Source organism: Salvelinus namaycush, chromosome 31, assembly GCF_016432855.1.
Source record: "Salvelinus namaycush isolate Seneca chromosome 31, SaNama_1.0, whole genome shotgun sequence".
Classification (NCBI taxonomy): domain Eukaryota; kingdom Metazoa; phylum Chordata; class Actinopteri; order Salmoniformes; family Salmonidae; genus Salvelinus; species Salvelinus namaycush.
The window spans coordinates 17,400,888-17,425,447 of NC_052337.1; the positions used below are offsets into that span (position 1 = coordinate 17,400,888).

Here is a 24,560-nt window from a genome sequence, read left to right on the forward strand (position 1 = left end):
CTTTTTTTAATACAAAACATAGAAAACCACCATTTTCACATACAGTATGTTGATGTTAGGATGGTGCTGGAGATGATGAATATGAAGTTGAACATTTTAGATATGTCCCTTTTAAAAACTACAACCGGTGCACTAGAAAAGTGAGGTGATAGTTCCATGTTTCTTATTGGTGCTCATCGCCCTTTCCATCGACAGCCAATGATACTCTTCTCAGGAAAAAGTACATTTAACAAACTACCCTCTGAATCGTTTTTCTTTTGCTTGATGTTTATCCTTGATTCTTATTTATTGCTGTTTATGTGTTGTCAAAAATATTTTACCCACAGATGAGTCTCAAGTATTTATCTGTGCAGTCCTGCTTTCTTTTCTGCCATTGTTTAGACAAAACCCATCAGGTAGCAGTGTAAACCTATTTGAGAGGGACACACATTTTCTCTCCGGCCTCACTGAGCTTTCTATTTCCCACACAGCTGCTAAAACTGACTCAACAATGAAGGTAAAGATGTACCTCAAATAGAGGGCTTTATCTTTAACAGTTATAGGGATATTTCACTCCAAAATCAATGTTTGATAGACATTTTATACCTCAAAAGTAGGCCATCTGTTTTGTAGATCCAGCCATATGCCACTATCCAAAATGAATGGTGTTGATGCATATTGCTGGAGGAGTGTAGATTCATCTTGACATTAGACTTGTTTTTTTTGGTCTGAAAAGATCTGACAAAGTTTGATTTGGGAGTATAACGTCCCTTTATTGATGTGATGATTTTACAGTGGTGAAAGCCAAGCATTGCATATCCAAAGTTGTCACGGTGATACCTCATCATGTAAAACGTCCTTCAGTTCTTTTACAAACTGCTCCTTCCAAGATGGTGCTGTAAACCTTATTCATGTTGTAGCGTGGAACCATTTGTCATGCAGCTAGCCTCAATTGCTAGTCATTGATGCTTCAATGTATCAGTGCAGGCCACTGATACCATTTCCTCACTCTTTTTGATATATTGTGATGTCATTGACTGCAAGATAACTATTTCATAAAGCTTGCACTGGTAGTTTTGGTGTCAGAGCATTGTCTGTAGAATTATGTCTCGCAAACACTGTTTTTTTTACCATGTATCCCGCCTAACAACCTGACCATTTCTCTTTCGTAGAATAGTTTTTTTAACCGAAATATATATTTACTATGTAAATCATTTAGTATAAATTCTTTGGTACCAATAAAAAGCCTCTTGGTTTAAATGAAATGAAATGTTGTTTTGTGAATGAAATGTTTCACTTGCATACACTTGCATACAGTAACATGCCGTGTTTTGTGAAAAACATAAATTCCGTGCCACAAAATGCTAACATTTCAGTCTCGTATAGTGCTGGATCAGTATCAGTAATGTTATTAATCATTACAACAAAATACATGTGGTTTGCATCAGCTGCATGACATTGAAGTACAGACAATGTAAGGAGTGTTCTGGACTAATGCGGACTGCGCTCATGTTTTTGTTTATGAGCTGGGGGCCCAAAGGCTTCATCCTCTAAGTGCCAAAGCAGGTCTGGTACCAATCTATCCTCCTCACAGTGTTGAAATGGAACCCGGGTTCGACTGTGTTGGAAATGGAACCCGGCTGTTCCGTGCTCCTCCCCTGCGGACCACATTCCACAACCATGTCATCTCTGGCCCCCAATGCCACCAATTTGTTACGTGTCAACGGCTCTGTTTTGATTGGATATTTCTGCTAATAATCAACTTTGAGAGATACAATTATCTTTATTTCCCAAACAAAACTCAACACAATAGTTTTTTTTGTCTTTTTAACAATTTAAACATAGGCCATGTTGTTACTTCATATCCCAGTAATAATGCCTTGCTATAGGACTGGGAAGAAAACACTCCAATTGGCTCAACCATTGGCCCAATTTACCCCAAGGCAAACATTTTGACTATATTTGCCCACACAGCTACAAGGAGGCATTTTCATGCAGGTTTAGGACCTCATATTGAAGCTTATAGAGACCCCAAATGATGTATAGAACACTCTTAAAATTATCTACTTTGGTTTAGATACATGCATCATGAAACCTCTAACACACTAATTTGACTTTTTTTTTAACCTAACTTGCTTACCTCTTTTTCCATGTAGTTTTTCCTTCAGACTCCTTGAAATGATGACATCTTCCTAAATATTTGGTCAAATGGTTTTCTAGAAACAAGGCTGACTCAACTGAACCTTTTGGCTGAATTTACCCCACTCTCCCCTAAATCCCTATCATCCTTGTGTGGGATGATGTCACTTGGCATAGTGAAAGCTGCAGGAAGTCCAAAAAAAGAGACTATTACTTAAACTTTGCGGCCATCGCAGAGCGAGGCTGAGTTGAATAACTGTAAACCTGTATGCTGCCAGTATTCTTCCCTGTTAACTAAAACCTTCTGCCATAAACAAAACAGAGTGGGGTTGAAAAGATGATAAACGGTAGTTGAAATGATTAGCCTAACTCACACATACACACTATGGAAAAGTGGTGGACAGAACCTGACAGAAACCATAAATTAATTGAAGCTTCCTTTCTTTTATTATCCATATGTGCCTTACAGTAAATATCCCTCCTCTTTTGATGTGGGCAGCAGGAGAACAAGCAGATGCTCTCAATACAAGCCATTCCTTCACTCTTTTCACTTTCCTTAAACTTCAATGTCTTTTCCTCAATATGTTTATAGTGGCTGAGCTCTCATTAGGTGGTGACTGCAAGGGCTTACAAGGATTGCCAAATGCCCCTTGTAAGATTTGGATATGAATACAACAATGCACTGAGGTGGATAACTGATTGGTCAGATGGGGAGGGAACGGGAGGAGGTTTGGTGTTGGTTTTGGACAGTTCAAACAATCATTTGAGTCCACACTGTACAGTATATTGCATCACATTCCAAGGCAAAAAATGATAAAGCACAAAACTAGGTTTCTACAGATTTCTGATATGCACTGAGTGTACAAAACATTAGGAGCACTTTCCTAATATTCAGTTGCACCCCCCCTTTGGTCCAAACATACCAAGACAGTCATGAAGAGGGCACGACAAAACCTTTTCCCCCTCATGAGACTGAAAGGATTTGGCACGGGTCCCCAGATCCTCAAAAGGTTCTACAGCTGCACCATCAAGAGCATTCTGACCAGTTGCATCACCGTCTGGTCTGGCAACTGCTCCGCATCTGACCGTAAGGCATTACAGAGGGTAATGCGTATGGCCCAGTACATCACTGGGGCCAAGCTTCCTGACATCCAGGACCTATATACTAGGCGGTGTCAGAGGAAGGCCCATAAAATTGTCAGAGACTCGTCACCCAAGTTATAGACTGTTTTCTCTGCTACCGCACGGAAAGCGGTACCGGAATGCCAAGTCTAGGACCAAAAGGCTCCTCAACAGCTTCTACCCCCAAGCCATTAGACTGCTGAACAATTATTAAAATTGCCACCGGACAATATACATTGACACCCCCTCCCTTTTGTACACTGCTGGTACTCTCTGTTTATTATCTATGCATAGTCACTTCAACCCCACCTACATGTACAAATTACCTCGACTAACCTGTACCCCCACACACTGACTTGGTACCAGTGCCCCCTGTATATAGCCTCGTTATTGTTATTCTTATTGTGTTACTTTTTATAATTACTTTTTATTTTAGTCTACTAGGTAAATATTTCCTTAACTCTTCTTGAACTGCACTGTTGGGTTAAGGGCTTGTAAGTAAGCATTTCACAGTAAAGTGTAGACTTGTTGTATTCGGCACGTGACAAATAAAGTTTGATTTGGCCCTCAGAACAGCCTCCATTCGTTGGGGCATGGACTACAAGGTGTCAAAAGCATTCCACAGGGATGCTTACCACAGTTGTGTCAAGTTGGCTAGATGTCCTTTGTGTGGTGGACCATTTTTGATACACACGGGAAACTGTTGAACGTGAAAAACCCAGCAGCGTTGCAGTTCTTGCCACTCAAATTGGTGCGCCTGGTACCTACTGCTGTACCCCGTTCAAAGGCACTTAAATCTTTTGTTTTGCCCATTCACCCTCTGAATGGCACACATACACAATCCATATCTCAATGCTTTAAAATCCTTCTTTAACCCGTCTCCTCCACACTGATTGAAGTGGATTTAACAGGTGACATCAATAAGGGATCATAGCGTTCACATGGATTCACGTGCTCAGTCTATGTCATGGAAAGAGGTGGTCCCAATGTTTTGTATACTCAGTGTAGATCTGTTTATACAGAATTTCACAATGCAGTCCAGATCCTTTCATTAGGAATGTCTCCAGAAAGGAATATGGAAAGACAATAAGGCACTGAAACAACATAAACCACAATACTTCACCTTCAGTGTCCCCTTCAACCCTCATCACTCTCTGTGACGGTCACTGTGGAGCATCACAAGGAGATACGCCTTTAGAAGTGAACCCGAGTTATTGCTAGTATCCTGCACTTGTCCTTATGGTGACACTGAAGAGAGAGAATCATATCTGCATGTCGAGCAGGAGAAACACAGCCCGAGGATGAAGCAAGCCTGTACTGGCTCAGACACATACACATGACCTCTGCTATTTTATACATGCATTATTCAGGCGGCAAGACGACGTTGCCAAGTTCCTAAAAGTTCAGCTATGTACAGTTACAGTTTCACAGAGTGACTGATACAACAGTGTTGCATTATGTGAACAAAGGTGGAAATTAGATGGGGGGGGATACTTTGGGGAATAGGGAGGCCTTTCAAGTTAACATTTATTTCAATGGATGTTATTTCAATCATTCCAAAACATTAATTTCTCACAGTTCTCAATGGTGCTCACTAAATTGTTATGCCATGGCCAACATAGCTGCTTGTAGCTGCAGTAATGTCAATATGTGCTTTACATTTGCGGTTGAGATTTTTATTCATTATGGTATTAATTACCACAATGTATTTGGTTCCAAAAAACGAGTGTCAATTTTAATCTATTTTCAATGTTTTGAGTGAAACAGATGGTTTTCAGAACTAGCGATGTAACCACTTTCCCCAAACCAGATTCAGATTACTTCCTATGAGTTTGATGGGGTTTTCTTTCTGTTTTCCATTAGTCATGGATCTGTCATCCTTTTGTGGTCTGCTTCAACCAATCAAGCATACAGTAGGAATCTGAGCCCCCAGATGCTGAATGATGGTTCCAATAAGAGCCATCCTGTCTGTGGGGTATGAAGTCAGTAGGGGAACTCCATGGCCTAGATTAGGAGGACCCATAGGGGATACAAGACACAGGAAAGACCCCACTTTCAACTACTCTGAGCAGAAATGTTTTTTGGCCGTGTTACGAGGCTTTTAATGCCAGTTACAGAAAGATGCGTCTTCGTTATTCATATTAATTCACATACCGGTTTGTCGCTAATGAAGTGGACAGGTATAATGCGTTATTAGATGTTATAAGCATGTACAGTATGAGCATTTATGTCATAAGGCTTATATTATGTAGCAATACTGTTTCAAAATGGCACCTCTTTAGTCAGTACAAGACATTGAAAGGGGGTCATACATGTTTATGACAGGTATTACAATGCATTATAACCACAATGCATTATACCCATTAGCTTTAATGTTGTGTTACCAGCTGGTCTATTCTTTAACAAACACAGCTAGTAAAGTATTTTTTCTCCACATTTATGTAAAATTAATCTGGAGAGATACTCAAATGCATTTACAATGCCCTAGGAGGCATGTCAAGTGCATACTAGTGTGATTTCCTGTAGTTTAGCATGAAACTTACAATGTGGTGAATGGCACACAGGAACATCCAAATCTCTGAAACAGCCCTTACCGCTCATTCATCAGTGCCAACACTGCCACCAATGAAAGATATGGGATCGGTTGCCAAAGGATTGTGGTTTTTCGTTAATCTTTTCAGTTTCATGTGAACAATCTCCAATTGCTGGACCATATAAAAGATATGCCATCTTGAATTTCAAAGGGTCACACTGGAAAATCTTACCCTGAGAACACAATATCTCAAATGTGAAAAGTGTGAGTGTAGAGATTAGTCCCCATTTAAGCTGATTAAACTGAACCAGAGTTAAAAGTATGTTTAACCAAGAAACCATGCAGATTCAGCACTTCAGTATGGGAGATTAGGTCACAAGGAAGAGCTTGAGCGAACTGAAGAGAAACAGAATCGACTCGCTGGCCGTAAAGCCACACAGACTGAAGCAAATCTACTTGAAGTACCTCACAGTGACAATGAATAATAGCCCACTGTTGAAGATTGTAGAGCAACAAACTAGACGTGTAATGAAGTCTATGGCATTTTATTAAAAAAGGAAACAAAACAAAAACGTTGACTAAAAGTATCAGCACCTTTACAAAAAGAAAGCACAATACATAAGTTTACATTATTTGCAAGAGTTGAGTCTGCTCGAGTGTAACAGTTTCTATTAAAACGGACATGTCAGTCAGTCGTCCATCTGCATCGTCCATCAAGAGGGATACGAGTGCACCAAAGCAGTATTACAGTTTGAGCTCACTTAGATGGTGAGTCCGTAGAAACAACAAAAGCTACATTTCATACGGATCCATACACTCTACCCATGGCACCTTTCATTTACCACCTCGTCTCATCAGAGATGAGTAGCGGCTTGAACCACTACAGGGGCTTGGATTGGGATTCGGCAATAGAAATGGATAAGGCTCCTTCAACAAAAGTCTCTGTTCCTGGATCAAACGTAATTCTTGTAATTAATGGAGTTAGGTATGTGACAATGGTCCTGGATCAGTGACCAGAGGACATGACAGCCAAGCATAGAGTTAGTTAACATTATGGGGGCTGTAAGGGACCAGTGGAATGTCTATTGTTGAGTTTGTGTGTGTCTCTCAGAGGGCCTATTGGGGTTGACCGTTTGTTGACCAGAGGCTGTGTAGTAGCTTACTGCTGCTTCTCTCTACCAGGCAGGGGCAGTGTTGGCAAGTCGTCTCATTCGTCTGAAAGGAAAAGACATGGAATAGGTTATTATGTGGCCGATGGCAGATCGGGTGGATGAATAGAGAAGATTCTTAAATGAGGAATCTGATGACGTAGGACAGGGGCTGTCATACCGCTGACCAGATGCCCTATTCCAAATTAGAAACTGGTTTTGCCCAGATCAGTTTTCAAATGGTCTGACTGGTGCAGACCAAAAGCAATGTGTCTGATTTTGAGGCAAAACCATCTCGTGGTCTCTTCCTCAACCTTCCAGTTTACTGGTCTGTCTCTCTAATGTTTGGGCAGCCCACTTTCTTTAATGATCTCTTCCTAGAGGACAAGGTGGGTTCTAATAAGTTCCACTACAATGCTCCTTCGTCCATTAAAAGGAATACTACACACAAAAAACATATTTTAGTATTTTGTTCATGAATACAATCCCCCCAAAAATGGTGCATGTCAGCAGTCAAGTTTTGAAGTTATAGAACAGTACAGAGCAAAAACTCATGATGATGCGTGTTCTATCTTGAAAACCTCATTGATGACATACACAACTATTTGGACTAATGAACAAAAAAGGAAACTTGAGCGTAGGATTCCTTTAAGCCCTTCTACAGCAGTGGACAGAGACGAGGAGAGGGCGCTAGTCGTAGAGGAAGGCTCTATGTCTGTCTTTCTGTGAGTCCTCCCATCTACCCACCTTCTCAACCGTAGAAGGTCCAAGGTCTCCCCCCTTGAACCTTCTTCTCCAATGGGTTTTGAGAAGTAGGCAAGTAGAGGATGCGAGGAATCGAAAGGAAAGATGAATTGAGAAAGAACCCAGGTTTTGAATGGCAGGCCATCTCTCTCTCTATTAGCTGGCATTCCTGTCAGGTTTTGAATGGCAGGCCGTCTCTCTCTCTATTAGCTGGCATTCCTGTCAGGTTTTGAATGGCAGGCCGTCTCTCTCTCTCTATTAGCTGGCATTCCTGTCAGGTTTTGAATGGCAGGCCATCTCTCTCTCTATTAGCTGGCATTCCTGTCAGGTTTTGAATGGCAGGCCGTCTCTCTCTATTACCTGGTGTTCCTGTCCTGGTCCCTGATCTTCTTCTCCATCTCTGCGTCTGTCAGGGTCTCCAGCAGGGGGCACCATGTGTCAGCGTCGCCTGTGTTGCGGATGGCGATTTCCACCGTAGGCAGGGGATTCTCACTGCAGGAAATGACATCAGAGCGACAGGAAATCAAAGACACAAACGAGGAAGAGAGCGCCCAGGATGGGACATGCTGCAGTCATGGTGTGTTGAAGAAGTGGAAGCGCAAATAAGAGGCATCTTGGGGAGAAAAAAAAAGTTAATAAACTTTGTCGCTCTTGTGGGTTAGTCCCATTTTGATGAGGAATAGACATACCCTTCATACAAAGGGACAAAAATGTGACTTATTGGAACTTATTTCTACCATGTATTTTTTTCACACCCAAGATGCCATGTAAAAGTAGAAAAGTAAAGCACACTTAACCAAAGCATTGAAACAGTCATAAAGCAGCCATCAATCAAAAGCTGCTCGGACCACTACAGCATTTTACGTACCTCTAGTCAAAATGCCTACAAAACATTATTATTCCACCTGGTAAAAGGGATTCCAAAATAACACATTACATTTCAGTTTGACAAATTAAGAACTAGGACAATAGATAGGAAGGCACCAGTGGAACCGTTTTGTCAGATACTTCCTGGATTTCTGAACCTCTCCCTATGTAGTGACAATAAGCCACACAGTACTTGACTATCCTTTCCATTCTATGTGCGGACTGCAGTTTGTAGACAAACCAACAGTGATAACTACAGTTTTCCCTGACTTGGCAGAAACAGAATACCTCAAACAACTTCATAGGTTTTACTCTTCATAAACAGTTAATAGAGTTTCCATACTTTGGGGGGGCGTGTCCTGCAAAGTTAAGGAAACAGACGAGAGAGAGAAAGAGATATAAAGTGTAAATGTACTCAGCTTCCCAGGGCAGACCGTGTCAAGAGAACGTGGGTGGGTGGTAGAGGGTTAAGCTTGGGGGAAGAGGGGGGGTAGTTCAAGTAATTCAAAAGCATATTGACCTGAAATCAGACCTATAAGGGACAGACAAGTGGGGGGAGAGAGTAGAAAAGAGAATTAATTTGCAATGCAAAACAAAAAAAGCCATGATGATGACGATGTTAGCTAAACTCCTCATTTCCCATTTACACACAATCAATGGCTTGAAATGACTCGAAAAGCATTGGCATCAGGGTTGGGCTCAAAACCAATTGAATGTAAATCGTTTACTAATACCAATAAAAAATCTGCCATTTCTCAATTTGTTAAATGTGCTTTTTCCATTTCATGAAATCACCATTAGTGAAATGGAATTGAGCCCAACACTGATTGATAAGCAGGTCCCAAATGATCCAAGAGTCCCAAATGAACTGAGCCAAGCTGATGGGATGAGACAAACCATGCAAGGCAGAGTGGGGGAGGAGCACATACACAAACAAAAGGTCTGTATGTCTGTCACTGGCAGGGGGAAAACCTATACAACGTTAAGATATTTCAATTTGTAAAACGAATGCCATTACACGCTAAAAGGAACTGTTTCAGGGTTCAAATGGCTGGAGAGTACTACTTGAACAGATGAGGGGGTAGCAAGGTTTTTGTTTTGGTGGGAAAACACATGGTACTCGTGCTTGTAAATAATGGATGTGTGTGTGTTTGTGTTTGTGTACTCAGTGATGTAAACAGGACGCAGCAGTCTATGTGTTTGAAATCTAAATCCACTTTGAGTCACAGGTAAGCAGCCAACTGTTAAACCCTCCACACACAAACACCTTAACCTGACCCCAGTCCATGTCACTGTGAGATACAGTTCATCTTAAAATAACACAGAACATAGTAACATTAGGTGAACTAAATGCGTTCTGGCCTTATTCCAGCAACGTTCCATGATGCAGGCAACCACACATCTTGAGTATTTAAGACATGTATTCTACAGGACAGAATGAGACTCTGGGGAATGCTGTGTTTAGGCTGAAAAATGTGTGTGGGTGTTGCGACAAAGACACTGCAAGCAGAATGGACAGGTATTTCTACCACTTCAACTTTCAATTCCATCAGTACTCCAGGCAACGCATAGGACATTAATATGTCTGAACGAGCATGAGTGTGTGAAGGTTCTTGTCTGGGAGGGTGTCCTGTGTGTGTGTGTTACCTGAAGGCGTACGTCCTCTGGTGCCAGCTGAGCTGGCCACGGATGCTGTAGGCGATGGTGGTGACAAACTCTCCTCCCAGGCCCAGCTCGGAGCACAGCTTGAGGGCAAAAGTCTCCGGAGAGTTCTCCCTCTCCGACATGTCCCACTCAAACTGGTCCACCAAGGAGATGTTTCCCACGTGGATATTCAGCTGAGGCGCACACACACACAAAAAAAAAAAAACAGTTTAAGAGATACAGTATTGTATCCGAGTGATGTGACAAAGAGGGGTCTCAAACTGGCGGCACGTGGGCCAGATGCAGACACTGGAATTTACTACTGAGATAGTCTTTGACCTTTGCAGCAGTGAAGTGTGTGTGTCCCTATAAAATCCACGTTGCGGAAAACGCAGACGGAATCAAGGAAATTCAGACATTAAAACGGAACATTCAAAAATGTTTGAATTAAATAGTAAACTTACAAAAGTCATTACATTTGCCAAAGTTAATCATAAGACATGAACAAAATGAATAAGATATTTGTATTTTCCTGTAACTTTCTGAAAGGGCACAGGAATGCCCATCTGTGTGTGTTTTGTGGCGCTCGTATGTCTGGTTATCACCCTGTGCAGCCGTTAGCGATAATGCTAACGATAACCGTTTGCAGGTAGATGGAAAGGCTTTCCCAAAAACCTTGTCAATCATTTTTTTCACTACAAAGCAGCCTATGCCTACCTTGCAGAATGATTAGAGCCCGACTGGTAAATCGATTAACGGCCGATATTAGCCTTCCGCATAAATATTTATATAGGCCTTTATTCCACAGATAAAAGCGTTGATATTATATACATAGGATAAACAAATACGTCTGCTCATTTGTGTTACACATTTTTATATTTCAAAGGTTGCCTGAAGAGGGCACTCAACAAGCTGCTCATTGAACATCATTCAGTCCTAGGTCACAACGTGAAAGAGAGTAGACATGGTGGTTTGATGGTGAGTAGCATGCCACAGACAGCATATTTGAATAAGTAAATAATCAAAAGTACACTTCACCAAGCAAGCAGCCCTGTCCTCATCATATTTGCTTAGTTAAAGGTCCTGAACAGTTATTTCTCGCTCATGGTTACCAGGAAGTTTGAAAAGAGGCTGAGTGGGCGGGGAGCTTATTTTGACAGAAATGTATGCCTTGACTGACAGCTCTTTGAAGTACCTACAGTGCATTTGGAAAGTATTCAGACCCCTTGACTTTTTACGTTACAGCCTTATTCTAAAATGGATTAAATACATTTTCCCCCTCAATCTACACATAATACTCCATAATGACAAAGCAAAAACGTTTTTATTTTTATTTTTAGAAATGTACACATTCATGATTTGGAAAGGTACACACCTGTCTATATAAAAGGTCCCACCGTTGACAGTGCATGTCAGAGCAAAAAACAACCCACGAGGTCAAAGGAATTGTCTGTAGATCTCCGAGACAGGATCGTGACGAGGCACAGATCTGGGGAAGGGTACCAAAAATGTCTGCAGCACTGATGGTCCCCAAGAACACAGTGGCCTCCATCATTCTTAAATTGAATAAGTTTGGAACCACCAAGACTCTTCCTAGAGCTGGCTGCCCAGCCAAACTGAGCAATTGGGGAGGAAGGGCCTTGGTCAAGAAGGTGACCAAGAACACGATGGTGACTGACAGAGTTCCAGAGTCCCTCTGTGGAGGAACTACCTAGCCAGCAAGGTAGTTAGCTTAGCTAGCTAGCAACCTGTGCGACTTTTTATTTTACCTTTATTTAACCAGGTAGGCTAGTTGAGAACAAGTTCTCATTTACAACTGCAACCTGGCCAAGATAAAGCACAGCAGTTCGACACATAGAACAACACAGTTACACATGGAATAAACAAACATACAGTAGAAAAAAAGAAAAGTCTATATACAGCGAGTGCAAATGATGTAAGATAAGGGAGGTAAGGCAATAAATAGGCCATGGTGGCAAAGTAATTACAATATAGCAATTAAACACTGGAATGGTAGATGTGTAAGTAGAGATACTGGGGTGCCAAGGAGCAAGATAAATAAATACAGTATGGGGATGAGGTAGTTGGAAGGGCTATTTACAGATGCAGTGATCTGTGAGCTGCTCAGACAGCAGGTGCTTAAAGCTAGTGAGGGAGATATGAGTCTCCAGCTTCAGTGATTATTGCAGTTCGTTCCAGTCATTAGCAGCATAGAACTGGAAGGAATGGCGGCCAAAGGAGGAATTGGCTTTGGGGGAGACCAGTGAGATATACCTGCTGGAGCGCGTGCTACGGGTGGGTGCTGCTATGGTGACCAGTGAGCTGAGAACTCTATCGGAGAAGTAGTTGGTGAACCAGGCGAGGCAATCATTTGAGAAACCAAGGCTGTTGAGTCTGCCAATAAGAATGTAGTGATTGACAGAGTCGAAAGCCTTGGCCAGGTCGATGAATACAGCTGCACCGTAATGTCTCTTATCGATGGCGTTTATGATATCGTTTAGGATCTTGAGTGTGGCTGAGGTAGACCCATGACCAGCTCTGAAACCAGATTGCATAGCGGAGAAGGTACGGTGGGATTCGAAATGGTTGCTATGTGCTATCTCCCTTATGTGCTAACACTGGACTGGTGCCAAAGTGAACAATCGTCCTTGATACAAAAAGAACACTGTTACTGTCTGGGCCTATTACGTTAGCTGGTGTGATTATTTAGTTTGATTTCACAAATCTGCAAAAAGCAAGACAGTTGGTGCAGAGCTATCATTCAGGCCATGTGCTTGCATTCATGATGAGATAAGTAGCTAACATTAGTGAGCTAGCTAAATTAGAATCCGTGAGTAAAACCAGTACGGCAAGCATTTGCCTGCATAAACGTTTTCAGTCATCAGTGCATGACATTTGCAGTTTAACTCTATAGCCAATAGCTTTTGTATTGAATTACGGTGTAATGTACATATGGTTTCTGTAAGGAAACACTGTCATAATGAACAGCTAGCTTGCGCTTGATCTAATATACTCTCACTGCTAGGTTGCCATAAAGTGTGTTACTTTTGACTGTTGTAAACACTAGTAAATCTACTCAAGACAAATGCTGACACCTAGTTACGAACGGCATGTTACTGCATTTCAATGCTTATTTGTGAACAGTGCAGTTTCAGATTGACTTGAGACAAATTTAAATTAATTCATCCAGCCACCCCTTGTGGTGGTTTAGCACAAACACTTTTGCATACTTCTTATCCACTGCCATAGATACACATCTTTAAGTTGTACCTAAGAAGGTAAACTAAACATGTTTCACTATCGTATTTAGAGGTGGATATCCTGTAAACCACAAATAAAATGTTCTAAAATAAATTGTAATTAAAATACTTAGTTAAGAAATCAGAGTATCTGTTAATCCTTTGGAGCACAATGTGTAAAAATTGTTATGCTTTTCTCCACCTCTTTCATTTTTTAAACGGCAGATATAGTCACTAATCGTGACTTTTGCTTCCATAAAATCAGTATCAGCTTCCCTAAAATCGTTTTTTTTTTTTTTTTTTTAATTCCATCGTTCGGGCTCGAAGAGTGATATCATGATTATTTGCATAAATCCAGTGCAGATTTGTTTTCCCAAACTCTGCAATTACATGAACGCTACAGAAACACTGCTAACCAAACAACGGTCTCTGGCTGGTGGCACTGGCATTAAAGGGTAACTAAACCCAAAATGTAAACTATATCATATTTTTCCTAGACATCAAAAGTGGTCTCGTGAAGTGGTTTAAGCACTGTTGTGGACTAAAACAAACTTGTGTGATTTTGAGAGTGAAAATCTGGAGAGAAAAAACAGAATCAGGCAAAAAATATACAACTGATTTTATAAAGTCCCTTGTGTGTGTGTACCCACCTTGATGATGACCCTCTGGTCAGTCTGCTCGTCCAGGATGCTGTCTGTGGGGTAGGACTCTATCTGCTGGCGAATGGCTGAGGCAATGGCCGGGACGAAGGCCAGTGGGTTCAGGTCCAGGTCGTCACACAGGATCTCTGCAAACATCTCCGGGGTCATCAGCTTCTCTGGAGGAGCGGGAGAGGAAGGTGGAAGAATGAAGGGGTGAGTCTCAATAGTCTAAAGAGGCTTCCTCATCTACATTTGGAGAGTGCAGGTGTGAATCTCAATACTCTATGAAGAGTGGTCCCGTGTGGTCCCGTGTGGCTCAGTTGGTAGAGCATGGCGCTTGCAACGCCAGGGTTGTGGGTTCAATTCCCACGGGGGGACCAGGGTTCAATTCCCACGGGGGGGACCAGGATGAATATGTATGAACTTTCCAATTTGTAAGTCGCTCTGGATAAGAGCGTCTGCTAAATGACTTAAATGTAAATGTAAGAGGCTTCCTATGTGTATGTTCATGCATCTTCAGATCAGTGTACATAAAACAAAGGGTTCACAAGGATAGGAAGGAAGCCCCAGCTTTAATATTTCAGCTTCCATCAATGTTATTGTCTCAATGTCAACAGTGAATAGGCGACTCAGGGATGCTGGTGTTCTAGGCAGAGTTCCTCTGTCCAGTGTCTGTTCTTTTGCCCATCTTAATCTTTTTATTGGCCAGTCCGAGATATGGCTTTTTCTTTGCAACTCTGCATAGAAGGCCAGCATCCCGGAGTCACCTCTTCACTGTTGATGTTGAGACTGGTGTTTTGCGGGTACTATTTAATGAAGCTGCCAGTTGAGGACTTGTGAGGCATCTGTTTCTCAAATTAGACACTAATGTACTTGTCCTCTTGCTAAGTTGTGCACCGCGGCCTCCCACTCCTCTTTCTATTCTGGTTAGAGCCAGTTTGCGCTGTTCTGTGAAGGGAGTAGTACGAGATCCTCAGTTTCTTGGCAATTTCTCACATGGAATAGCCTTAATTTCTCAGAACAAGAATAGACTGACGAGTTTCAGAAGTAGTTCTTTGTTTCTGGCCATTTTGCGCCTGTAATCGAACCCAAATGCTGATGCTCCAGATACTCAACTAGTCTAAAGAAGGCCAGTTTTATTGCTTCTTTAAAATCAGCACAACAGTTTTTAGCTGTGCTAACATAATTGCAAAGGGGTTTTCTAATGATCAATTAGCCTTTTAAAATGATCAACTTGGATTAGTTAACACAAAGTGCCATTGGAACACAGGACTGATGGTTGCTGATAATGGGCCTCTGTACGCCTATGTAGATAGATATTCCATTAAAAATCAGCCGTTTCCAGCTACAATAGTCATTTACAACATTAACAATCTCTACACTGTATTTCTGATCAATTTGATGTTATTTTAATGGATAAAATGTACTTTTCTTTAAAAAACAAGGACATTTCTAAGTGACCCCAAACTTTTGAACAGTAGTGTATATATATATTCAAAAATCTTGCATATCTTATTTTCCATCATTAACAATTAATATGCGTAATAATATCGACAGTTCACGCAAAGTATTGTTACCTATAACCATTGCATTACATTTTTGTCAAGCAATTATTTTAGCAAACAATTATTGTGATTCATCCTATATTGTCACTAAAATCCTTACCCCGTAGCAACAGATGTGGGATACACACACACACACACACTCAACCCCTTTCCCCCACAATCAACCATAAGCTCAGATGCTCAACAGTTGTTACATCCCAGAGCCCAACTCAAGAAAGGACTTGATTTACGAATGCATATACAGTTAGAGCTGTTTGAGAAAGCATGCAAGCAAGATTGAGCAAAATTGGCAAGAATGGGGAGATTTGATTAATCAATGTCAAGTCCTAGGTGATGGACATCAGATACACCCCCTTCACCTGACACACACATACACCCCCCACCCCCCCGCCTGTTGTGACCATTTTCCCAAGTATCTCTGAGCAGTCAGACCTTTTGATTATTTTGTACCGCCAGGGCCACAATAATTTGCTCCCTCTCTGATTGTCCGAGTGTGACCCCCTCCCCATGGGTTACTGCAGCTAGTGTTGCCAGCACTGCCACTACCTGGGTGGAATACCCACTGGCTAGGGACAAGGTCATCAAGGTTCTTATTAGCAGCTTTGAGAATTTCCTTGTATATTATGCTCGTCCATCAGGGGGCTCTGGCTTTGTAGGACCAACCCTGCCAGGCAGACTCAGAATCTTGAGGGGGCTGTGCTACCTCTATTATGTCTCTGTCCACATTCCTCTTTCTGTTTTGGCTGCATATAGGCAACTTACAGTAAGCCCATAAAACAGATAGACTTCTCTTTAGTGATGAGTCGCTCAGGTGGGTGTCTAGGGTATAGGCTTGGGGACCGTTCCATCATGATAGGAAAATAAATAGATGTATAGATGTATAATTTATTTAAAAATGTATATCCCTCATCTGCACAAAATGTAAAGTTCTCTCTCGCAACCCCTGCTCACAGACATACATTGGTTCTGGGATACACAACCGTTTCCTTTCTTACTCACTTAATGCCACACTTTTCCAAACACAAAAACACACACCACACCTTCCATCCACACATACTGTGTCTTATGTATTTTGTTTGCTATGCTTATCTCCACCATGTTGAGTACTTGTGTTCCAATTCGTCTTATCCATTTATAAAATACTATAAATAGAAAGTTCAATAATTATTTTACTACATTCCCCATCTTGAATGGTATAGTGTAGTTGTAGTTTATTTAACAATTACTTAATTGTAATTGCTTTTCTATCAATTCTTTAAAATTATTACAATCCCTACCATGGCTAGTATTTGGTGTTCCATTATTCGACTCCTCTGAGAACGGTGTAATTTTTAGAATAGCCTTTGTGTCTCGGATCATTTCGTTGTCAATATACAATTTATTGACTACGAGAGCTACATGTTTCCCTTTTAATCTATTCTCAGGAACTTCTTCTCTTTCTTGAATACCAGTACGTACTAGATTCTCTCATAGATCTAGTCTGTATGTCAAGTAACGCTTCTCTCATTAACGTCTTTCTCCCATTTCTATCGTAAGCCACTTTAGATTAATGAGATGCATTCAGTGTTTTTATTTCATTTTATCTTTATTTAACCAGGTAGGCTAGTTGAGAACAAGTTCTCATTTGCAACTGCGACCTGGCCAAGATAAAGCAAAGTGTTGCTTTCTTTTGAGGCCGGTTCTGTCACAGGCAACGATTCTACAGCCTTTTAGGTTGTTTTCAGAATAACACCCTTAACTAGACTTTGTTGCTCTAAAGCAGTCTTCCTCCCGGCGGATGGAGAGTGGAGCAGTACCGTTCATGTTCCAGGTGAACGCATCTCTGAGCTTCTGCCCATCAATCTCCATGTCCAGACGGATGGGAACCAGCACCTCGGCCTGAGACGCGTTCTCGTGGATCACCGCCGGGTCGTGGTCGTCAAAGCTTTGTAGAGGGAAAAAGACAAGGTGTTAGATTAAACTACAATCTACGAAACGATAGTACGACATTTGTTGGCATTCCACAGTCATTGGAGACCCCATTAAAGACATTTATCGTGAACAGCAGGCTCTAAAATCTACCGCCAATTTAGCCTTTACTCACTTCCAGCAGGTCATTGCTAGCAAAAGATGAATCCAATCAACGTCATTGTACACCGGTGGCCATATTTGATACACCATTGGGAATGATGAATTGATGCTTATCACATGGGAATTCTTTGTCTCTCTGTCAGCATTCTACTAGCCTGGTGGTCTAGTCTGTTTGAACATTAGCCAACTCCTTTCTGTGTTTGTTCATTTGTCATGTTAACCATATGTATGGCATGACAAAAATAGAAGAGTTGGCTCCACACAAAGAATTGGCCAGGGTAGTAGTCTACGCATTCTAGTGAAGTCTTTTAAGTTCTGTGTTGGACCCCAGGAATATTAGCAGACTTCATGACTTCTGCAAATGTGGATCCTAATAAAATTATAAACTGGGTGGTTCAAGCCCTGAATTCTGTTTGGCTGACAGCCGTGGTATATCAGACCGTATACCACGAGTATGACAAAACATGTATTTTTACTGCTCTAATTACGTTGGTAACCAGATTATAATATTAATAAGGCACCTCAGAGGTTTGTGGTATATGGCCAATATACCACAGCTGTGTCCAGGCACGCCGCTTTGCGTCATGCATAAGAACAGCCCTTAGCCGTGGTATATTGGTCATATACACCCTCGTGCCTTATTGCTTAATTCAACAATGGCAAATTCTATTGTCCTGCCAAATTGGGTGGACTGAAAGATTCAGGGATCTGTCTGCTCTACTGATTTGTAGGGTATTTACCAGTCTAGATGTCCATCAACACTAACATTCAGAGTGCACAACATGCACTGTTAAACAGATCACATGTGCCAGAGAAAGGAGAGAAGCCACAAGATGGGTCTCACCAAAACCACAGCAAAAGGAGCAATGCTTTGAGCCAGACATGCTTACGTTGTGTTTTCAAGGCCTTGAAAAAAAAAAAGAAAGATGTGATTTCTAGAATTGTATAGGCCTTTTGGAGACTGTGTCAACTGTTGACAACCTAGCTGGGAAAGTGATACTAGGTCTACATTCTTTTAAAAATGATTCAAAACCCACAGAAGTGGTAGACCTCCGAAGTAAACAAGTGTTGTTTATTATCCCACCCTGTTGCCTTAGCAACTTAGGCTATACAAGGTGAAAAGTAATCACTGTTTATTCACCTAGTTTGCATCACTCTTTGTTTGTTCAAATAATTTTGTTATTCAGGCCTACATTTCACAAGTTAAGGATGTCCTATTACAAAACGAACTTTTCTACCATCAGATAAACAAGACCCTAACATAATTGAGTATGTACTTCTCTATTTATTATCTAAACCGTAGTTACAAACGCAAACAGCAACTAAACAAAGATGGCTGCCTTGCAATTCCGACATGAAAACAAGAACTACGGTCAGAGACCCTGCCTGTTGAAAACATGGCAACGGCACTTAAAAGCCTCCATCTTTCAAGGTCAGCAAAAAGCGCCCCTGTATAAACAGATGTGTTTTGATAAGTTCCAGTCACACAAGGAAATGCTTGTGTGATCTAGACAAGTGGGCTGTGGGAAAGGGGAGAGAGGGAGGGATGTTTTCATAGACTGTCATGTCAGGACAGGAGATAGTGGTTGCTTTCTGGAAGACCATCAGAAAAGCAGCTGATGATGAATGAGCAACTCTACGGAATGTAAAAACCAGAGGAGTCCCAGTGACCCTGGATGACCTCTGTCTCAGACTGCATCTCCTGAACCCCAAATAGCTTGAGAGCAGGAGGTTGATATAGAGTGCGACTGAACCATCCCTTACATTTTCCCACACTCTGAAGGTTCCCCATAATGATCACGGCTATGCAGTCATCCATTCACAGATGAGAGCCGTTGAGCAAGCAGATCTGAGATTCATCATCTCGTGTGGACATATCGGGACTTTCCTGAAAGCTTATTTTCACAAGGGAAATGTAGAAAGTACATTGCAGTGGTCAATGAGAAAAAGAGTAGAAAGACAGTTCCACAAGAGTCAGCCTAGCCTAGCCTGAAAAATGCAGCAATGTTTCTCAATTTGGAAGACAAGATGCATTAAGACTATAAAACAACTTTTTGTTCTAACTATTTTTTTAAACAAATCAAAACAGAACTAAAAAGAAGAAATGGACACATCTTAAAATGATGTTACGTAATTATGAACTCAAATTTATTGATGTGAAAGTTGGACTGTATTTTTGTAAAGTGTGTATATATATATATGTGATTTTAAAATGTGAAAAACGTAAAGATTATAAAAAATAAAGGGCACGCCTATATAAATGGCACACAAGCAATCAAGGTTTATTTGTGGCTGTATTTAAATACATCCACAAACACTGGCCAATGTGGGTGGGCTTTCCTCACCACAGGGGGAAGGTCCTCTTCTTGTCGCGGCCCATGCGGTTGCGGTTGATGGTGGTGGAGCAGGGAACAGCGTCCAGGTGGTGGGAGCTGTTGGGCAGCGTGGGAACCCACTGGCTGTTCCTCTTCCCCTTCTGCTCCCTGAGATGGACAGAGAAGTAGGGACTTTTGAAAATGCAATACTGTGACCAATGAAACCCATTTCAGTTTGTTCACACGCCAAGGTGCCTGTAGATAGCTTGAAAAGGCACATTTTGCATACATACTCCCAAGATTTAGTAGTCAATATTGTCATGCACTAGATGTTATGCAGGACTCTTATGCAATTGGGGTGGCAGGTAGCCTAGTGGTTAAAGCGTTGGGCCAGTAGGTTGCTAGATCAAATCCCCGAGCTGACAAGGTAAAAATCTGTCATTCTGCCCCTGAACAACAACCCACTGTACCTAGGCCATCATTGTAAATATGTTGTTCTTAACTGACTTGCCTAGTTAAATAATGGTTAAATAAATACAAAAATTCATCCCGTCCAGCTCAGTTGGTAGAGCATGGTACTTGCAACACCAGGGTTGTGGATTCTATTCCAACGGGGACCAGTATGTAAAGTATGAAAATGTATCCACTCACTAGTGTCAGTTGCTCTGGATAAGAGTGTCTGCTAAATGACTAAAATGTAAAATATGTAAATGCAGATAACAAGGAGGCATCACCTGAGGTAGGCCGGTGGTTCTGTGCTGATGGAAACAGCTTTGTACTTCTCATCGTTCCCCTCGAAAATCTCTTCACATTCGGAGGCCTTCAGCAGAGTCACACTTGTGGCTAAAAGTTATGTAACCATGTGTTGTGTTAATACACACTTTACCCCTACCTAGATGTACATAGCAACATAAATGACCTACTACCCCTGCACATCGACTCGGTACTGGTACTCCCTGTATATAGCCATGTTATTTTTACTCGTTATTGTTATTTACCGTGTAATTATTCCTCGTGTCACTATTTCTATTTTTTATCTTTAACTCTGCATTGTTAAAAAATGACAAATAAGTGAGCAGTTAGTCTACACCTGTTTGTGAAACGTGACACAAAAAATGATGCTAACGTTACTTGCCGTCTGTGCGAATAACAATAAAATAGCTATTTCTGACAAGAGCGTATCACTCACCGTGCGATGATGCTACAATTTTCTTCCTCTCCTCTACTGAGGCTAACCTCCTCGAGAGTGATGGGTACCTTTTATACAGGGAGCCCCTGAACATACGCAGGTAGTTTCCAACCTGAGAGCAAGGAAGAGAGTCAGCTATTCTGTGATTACTAGTAGAGTATAGGGCTCAGACAGTCCAGAAACAACCCGAAGCCCTTACACGTCATGTAGCCAAGTAGTAACTGAGCACGTAAGTTAGCCGACGAAACTCAACGATTTACGATTGTACATCGTGGAGTTGAGTAGGCTTGTTAGTTGCTATGTATACAGTTGTCTACTTTAGTTAGCTATATCTTGTTTCTGCCTATGATTCATATCTCCAATAGTGTTGGACTATAATATGGGCAGAGAGTAGCTGTTTGGAGTTGTTAAATGAACAATGTTGGGAGAGAACCACCCAGCGCACAACTCGACGGTCACAACAATACCTAACGTTAGCTTGGTAGAAAGGAGTTTGTCCATTGAATGGGTCAATGGTGCGCTCAGTTGATTTTGTGCTTTCTACTACAATACACAGCATTCTCATAGGCTACACTGTAACTGCATGCAATATTGACCGTGGTAGAGAACTAACGTTAGCTAGCTAGACATTGTTCATTCTGCAAACCGGGATGTTAGCTAGTTTAAGCTCTAGCTAGCTAGCTAGCTGCTAACGTTAGCTTTCAGAACAGACACAACAATGCAATGGCACAGGCTGATGATGGCCAAAATGCTGGCTGCCAGTACGCTATGTTGCCAGCTAAATATTCCCGTTATCACACAGCTCATACATACCTCTGATCCAACCATGTAAAAGTCTCCATCTTGCTCTAACTGAAATTTAATCGGTTTCTGCCCAAAGGTTTTGCTTAACGCCATTTTTACAGTAGCTAGCTAGTAACAAAGCTCCACAGCGCATGCTCAAACTGCCATGTTTAAAAGTGTCAGTTCGGCGCCAAGGTGCGATGTCCTGTGAAGATAAGATAAAAAATATATAAAAACTGTATTTCTATGGTCTATAACCTGGCATTTGACAGATGATAAAATGTTTGCCAAACATTAAAAAAAATAAAAAATGTAGCCACCACCTTTGTGGAGAGTTGGTGGTCTAATGAAACCTGTGCATCTGTGACTGATTCTTTGTAGTGTCAGTTGTTTTTGGGTGATTGTCAATTTTGGACTAGCCTTTTTCCTCCAATAATAATAATAACTTATTTGAATCAATGTTCCTCATATTTACCCCTCATAAACTACACCTGAACAAAATGATCATCAATCTAAAGTGTAAAAGCACAGATCATGCCTTTATAAGGTAATTGACATTGTAATATTATGGTCTGCTGCCAATTTCACGTTTTTATTATAAAAAAATGTATTTGTAATTTATGTATCTATACTGCACATGCTAGCTAACTACTGCCTACTGTAAATGTCCTCATTGGGCTAGAATAGCTAATTATTTGCACGCTAATCGGGTTGTTTTCAATGATTTATATGTGCCACATTCAGCTTCAAGTCGGATCTAGGAAACTCCAAAATGTTCGATTTGCTAACTAGTTGAACGTGGCATGTGTATAACTACCAGGGTTGGGGGATTACATGTAAGGGATTACAAAAAACTATAACTGTAATCCGTTACATTACCAGCAGAAATATTGTAATCAGATTACAGATACTTTTGAAAAACTAGATGATTACTTCGAGGATGACTTTTAAATTCAGAAAGGATATTTGTGAATTTTTTTTTTTTTGACACTTCCCTGTTTTTACAATGAAATTCAAATCAGCATTGAAAAAATAAGCAAATTTAAGTTTGTTCCACCTGAGCAGTGGTAGAAAATGTACCCAATTTTCATACTTGAGTAAAAGTAAAGATACCTTTAAAAAAAGTCCCCCAGTAAAATATTACTTGAATAAAAGTCTAAAAGTAGTTGGTTTTAAATGTGCTTAAGTATCAAAAGTAAAGAATAAATGATTTCAAATGTCTTATATTAAGCAAACCAGACAACACGATTTTCTTGTTTTAAAAATGTACGGATAGCCAGGGGCACAGTTCAACACTCAGACACAATTTACAAACGAAGCATTTGTGTTTAGTGAGTCTGCCAGATCAGAGGCAGTAGAAGAGCGTGAACAATTTTCCTGTCCTGCTTAACATTCAAAATGTAACGAGTACTTTTGGGTGTTAGGGAAAATGTAAGGAGTAAAAAGTACATTATTTTCTTAAGGAATGTAATGAAGTAAAAGTAAAGGTTGTCAAAAATATAAAGAGCAAAGTAAAGTAGAGATACACCAAAAAATGACTTTAGTAGTACTTAAGAGTATTTTTACTTAAGTACTTTACACCACTGCACCTGAGCGAGTCTGACCACAAGTCAGAGACCACTATGATGACACACCAAATGTGTTTGCTGGTTCGCGGGAAAAGAGTAGGAATAGGCTTTTGTAAACTATGTCTTCAAACGGTGCGACTGCAGTCGGTATCCAATGATTATCCAATTTGAATAAATGCTTGGAGGTAAGGATGACACCAGTGGTGTAGTCTATGGCGATGCTTATTATTGATATCTACATAGGCATTGATGTGAGCACCCACCTGTAGCACGCGCTCCAGCAGGTATATCTCTCTGGTCACCCCCAAAGCCAATTCCTCCTTTGGCCGCCTCTCCTTCCAGTTCTCTGCTTCCAATGACTGGAACGAACTACAAAAATCTCTGAAACTGGAACACTTATCTCCCTCACTAGCTTTAAGCACCAGCTGTCAGAGCAGCTCACAGATTACTGCACCTGTACATAGCCCATCTATAATTTAGCCCAAACAACTACCTCTTCCCCTACTGTATTTATTTATTTTGCACCCCATTATTTTTATTTCTACTTTGCACATTCTTCAACTGCAAATCTATCATTCCAGTGTTTTACTTGCTATATTGTATTTACTTCGCCACCACAGCCTTTTTTTTGCCTTTACCCATTTTTCTACTGTATTATTGACTGTATGTTTGTTTTACTCCATGTGTAACTCTGTGTTGTTGTATGTGTCGAACTGCTTTGCTTTATCTTGGCCAGGTCGCAATTGTAAATGAGAACTTGTTCTCAACTTGCCTACCTGGTTAAATAAAGGTGAAATTATAAAAATAAAAAATACATTTAAAAAAACACTGCTGCTCTTTCATTTAGCTATTTGCGCCTTACAAAATGTGGTTGTTGTGGATGGCTGTTCACAAATCTAAATGTTTATTTGAACCCAATAATGGTTGAATTGAAGAAGTTTAAGCTGCCTATCAATCAGTTTTTGAAACCAGTGGACAGCCAGTGAAAAATGCACTCTTGCAACAGTTGCATAG

The 24,560-nt window shown here is 40.9% G+C and overlaps 1 protein-coding gene across 2 annotated transcripts; it reads right to left on the reverse strand.

Moving 5' to 3' along the window:
- Positions 1 to 6,302: 6,302 nt before the first annotated feature.
- On the reverse strand, positions 6,303 to 22,124 carry LOC120026060 (SWI/SNF-related matrix-associated actin-dependent regulator of chromatin subfamily B member 1-A). 2 transcript variants are annotated; one of them, XM_038970848.1, is made up of 10 exons: positions 22,009 to 22,124; positions 21,196 to 21,307; positions 20,741 to 20,849; positions 20,037 to 20,174; positions 17,418 to 17,545; positions 14,066 to 14,232; positions 10,180 to 10,370; positions 9,053 to 9,064; positions 8,026 to 8,157; positions 6,303 to 6,988 (listed from the first exon to the last, which is right to left on the reverse strand). In XM_038970848.1, exons 1-10 carry the CDS (start codon positions 22,090 to 22,092, stop codon positions 6,949 to 6,951), a joined length of 1,113 nt encoding a protein of 370 aa, XP_038826776.1. In that variant the 5' UTR covers positions 22,093 to 22,124; the 3' UTR covers positions 6,303 to 6,948. The 2 variants fall into 2 exon arrangements, with proteins under 2 accessions (XP_038826776.1, XP_038826777.1); XM_038970849.1 differs by lacking the exon at positions 9,053 to 9,064.
- Between the last annotated feature and the right edge of the window lie 2,436 nt (positions 22,125 to 24,560).

Excerpts from the sequence above, each read along its gene's own strand:
- LOC120026060 (XM_038970848.1), bottom strand. The coding sequence starts at position 22,092 with ATGGCGTTAAGCAAAACCTTTGGGCAGAAACCGATTAAATTTCAGTTA. Across the intron at positions 20,175-20,740 it reads GAACCACCGGCCTACCTCAG|GGAGCAGAAGGGGAAGAGGA; the intron begins GTGATGCCTCCT and ends TGTCCATCTCAG. Across the intron at positions 6,989-8,025 it reads GACCAGGACAGGAACACCAG|ACGAATGAGACGACTTGCCA; the intron begins GTAATAGAGAGA and ends TTTTCCTTTCAG.